The 3,279-nt window shown below is 44.8% G+C and overlaps 1 protein-coding gene across 1 annotated transcript; it reads left to right on the top strand.

Annotated features, from left to right (window-relative positions):
• Positions 1-895: 895 nt before the first annotated feature.
• On the top strand, positions 896-2,836 carry LOC124161380. The gene has a single exon (XM_046537695.1). It carries the CDS (start codon positions 896-898, stop codon positions 2,834-2,836), a length of 1,941 nt encoding a protein of 646 aa, XP_046393651.1.
• Positions 2,837-3,279: the final 443 nt, after the last annotated feature.

Genomic DNA, 3,279 nt, shown 5'->3' with positions numbered 1-3,279 from the left:
GGAGCTCAAAACATGAAATATAGTATATTTTATGTAGAATTAATTTGCTAACAAATTCTAAATTCTTAGGATTTCGAATCCCTGTATACAGACCTTTATGCTACCTACAAATAACTATATACCAAGCAGAACGCCTAGCCTCCAAATAACATTTTAATTTAGGCTTACTATAAACATTATAACCCTAAACAAATACCTTTGTTTCCACAGACAAAGCTGAAGATCGTGAGGGAGCCCTTAGGTAAGGGGTTAATTGAATAATTAGCTCGTGAGCTAATTCCTTCGGGAGACGATAAAGTTTTTTTCGCCATGTTTTCGCTGGTTCGTATACGAACTCGTCTAGTCCCGACCGCACGAGCTCCTTGTTCGTACGAATCGCCCTCCCCGACGACTGGAGCATACCAAATTCAGCCGCCGCACGGAATATGACTACGTCATTCGTATGAAACTCCCCTCCCGTATACGAACTGAAGTTCGAGCATAGGGCCCCAGGAGCCTGGGAATTCTTTGGAATCCAAACGCGGATGTCTTCCATTTCGACACGAAGAACTTCGATTGTAAAGCCCGAGTAACTAAACGATCAGTTCTTTCCGATCTTGCGAGGATATTTGATCCTCTGGGTCTTATAGGACCAATCATTCTAAAGGCAAAAATATTCCTTCAGCGACTGTGGGAACTCAGATTGGAATGGGATGAATCACTTCCTGCGGAGTTCCATTCAAAATGGCTTGATTTCCGCGAATCATTCAGATGCCTAAATGATTTGCGACTTCCCCGGCGCGTTATTGCGAAGAATTGCAGTGTTTATGAGATTCACGGCTTTTGTGATGCCTCAGAATCCGCTTACGGTGCATGTGTATACGTCAGGTCCATCAAATCAGATGGAAAATTCATGATGCGTCTTCTATGCTCCAAGTCGCGAGTGGCGCCGCTGAAGAAAACCACTCTTCCCAGGCTAGAACTCTGCGCAGCAGTACTCCTCGCATACCTCATTCAAAAGGTCTCATCATCACTCTCATTTTCGGGAAGCCCTACTCTGTGGTCAGACTCTACAGTGGTCCTCTCATGGCTGAAGGCACCATCATCCAATTGGAAGACTTTCGTCGCCAACAGGGTTGCCGAGATCCATGAGCTCACAAGTAAATGCAAATGGAGGCATATCAGAGGAGTGGACAATCCAGCGGATCACATTTCCAGGGGGCTTACCCCACAACAATTGCACGAGATAGCATCATGGTGGCAAGGACCGCCTTGGATGAATGGACATGAAAATGAATGGCCGCCAGAATCATTCATTGAGATGCTAGAGCTCCCCGAGAAACGACCAATGGCCACCGCTTTAATTGCAGTGGAGGTGAACCAATTAATCCAGCGCTATTCGTCATTATCTAAATTGCAGAGGGTAACGGCTTATTGCCTGCAATTCAGACACAACGCCTCAAAATCACGCACTGAGAGGAAAACGGGAGAGCTCACGGCTCGAGAAATAGAGGCGGCTCTTACGCAGCTGATTAAAGCAGCTCAAAGAGAAGTGTTTTTTAATGAGCTTCATGACCTTCAGCGCAAAAATCAAGTTAGCAGCAAATCAAGCTTGAAAATGCTGCATGCATTTCTGGATGAAAACAACGTGATCCGGGTGGGAGGAAGAATAAGTTCCTCTGACATTTCCTATAGTCAGAAGCATCCAATTGTCTTGCCTCCGAAACATCATCTGACAAAATTGATCGTGATGCAAGAACACATCAGGCAACTTCACGCTGGGCCGCAACTGCTTCTTTCGTCAATCCGGCAACGTTTCTGGCCTTTAAGTGGAAGAAATCTCTGCCGTCAGATCGTACATCAATGCACGAGATGCTTTCGCAGTAACCCTAAGGCTGTACCACAGTTAATGGGTAATTTACCAAGACAGAGACTTGAACCAACTCGCCCCTTTTTAAGGTGCGGGGTTGATTATTGCGGCCCCATTTATGTCAAAACTAGCCGTCGTCGAGGATCTCAGCCAATCAAGGCTTATATATCTGTATTTGTTTGCTTCTCCACCAAGGCAGTGCATCTTGAATTAGTGGGGGATTTGACGACAGAAGCATTTTTGGGAGCTTTAAAGCGCTTCACATCTCGACGAGGAAAGTGCAGCGACATTTATTCAGACAATGGCACAAATTTTGTGGGGGCGAATCGGGAATTGAAGGATCTCAAGAAAGTATTCTCATCGAAGTCACACCAGGAAAGACTTCATCACTACTCATCCTCACAAGACATCAATTGGCATTTCATTCCTCCTCGTTCACCCCACTTTGGAGGCCTTTGGGAAGCGGCTGTCCGTTCACTCAAATATCATCTCAGGAGAATTGTTGGGAACGCATCCCTCACGTATGAGGAGACATACACTTATTTAACTATGATAGAGGCGTGCCTTAACTCCCGACCAATTACCCAAATGTCATCAGATCCTAATGACCTCAATCCATTGACTCCTGGCCATTTCTTAATTGGTGACGCACTCACTGCCATCCCTGACCCAAATATGATTGATATCCCCGTCAATCGTCTATCCAGATGGCAGCACGTGACCAGGATGCAACAGCATTTCTGGTCTCGTTGGCACAAGGAGTACCTGTCCAGCCTCCAGGGTAGACCCAAGTGGACCAGAGAGGCACCCAGCATGCAGCAAGGCGACTTGGTCCTTATCAAGGAGGACAATCTACCCCCTCTCCGGTGGAGCCTCGGTCGCATCGTGCAGCTCCACCCCGGTGAGGATGGGGTTTCGAGAGTGGCAACTGTGAGAACGACTGCCGGGCTAATACAGCGGGTGGTCAACAAACTGTCCCTTGCCTAAAGAGGAAAGCTAAAATTTGAGCATTGAATTTCATTTTTGAAAATTTCCATTTGTATAAGTTTTATTTGCAGACTGAGAGAATCTTGTTTAATCATAAACTTTCATGATTTAATGGACTTATTTTCAGTTATCATTGTAAATAGGTGACATTTTTTATCAAGTAAACTAGTGAATTATTGTGAGTGATAATTTATTAGTGAGAGTGTCAGTGATTTCATCAAGTGTCGTTTGTGTAAATATCGAGTGATATTTCAGTTTCCTTTTTCATTACTGGTATATCTGTGGAACATGCCACATGCAATGAAAGTGAGCCTTCATCACGGACAAAGAGACTTCATTTCAAAAGGCTCTCACTATGTTTGGCAGTTGTCTATTTATGTGTTTCTTCCATGTATGTGTATATGATGTATGTGTTTGTTTGTTTTGCACTCCCCCACACGCTC

Source organism: Ischnura elegans, chromosome 6 (genome assembly GCF_921293095.1).
Source record: "Ischnura elegans chromosome 6, ioIscEleg1.1, whole genome shotgun sequence".
Classification (NCBI taxonomy): domain Eukaryota; kingdom Metazoa; phylum Arthropoda; class Insecta; order Odonata; family Coenagrionidae; genus Ischnura; species Ischnura elegans.
This window is presented reverse-complemented; position numbering and strand designations above follow the sequence as displayed.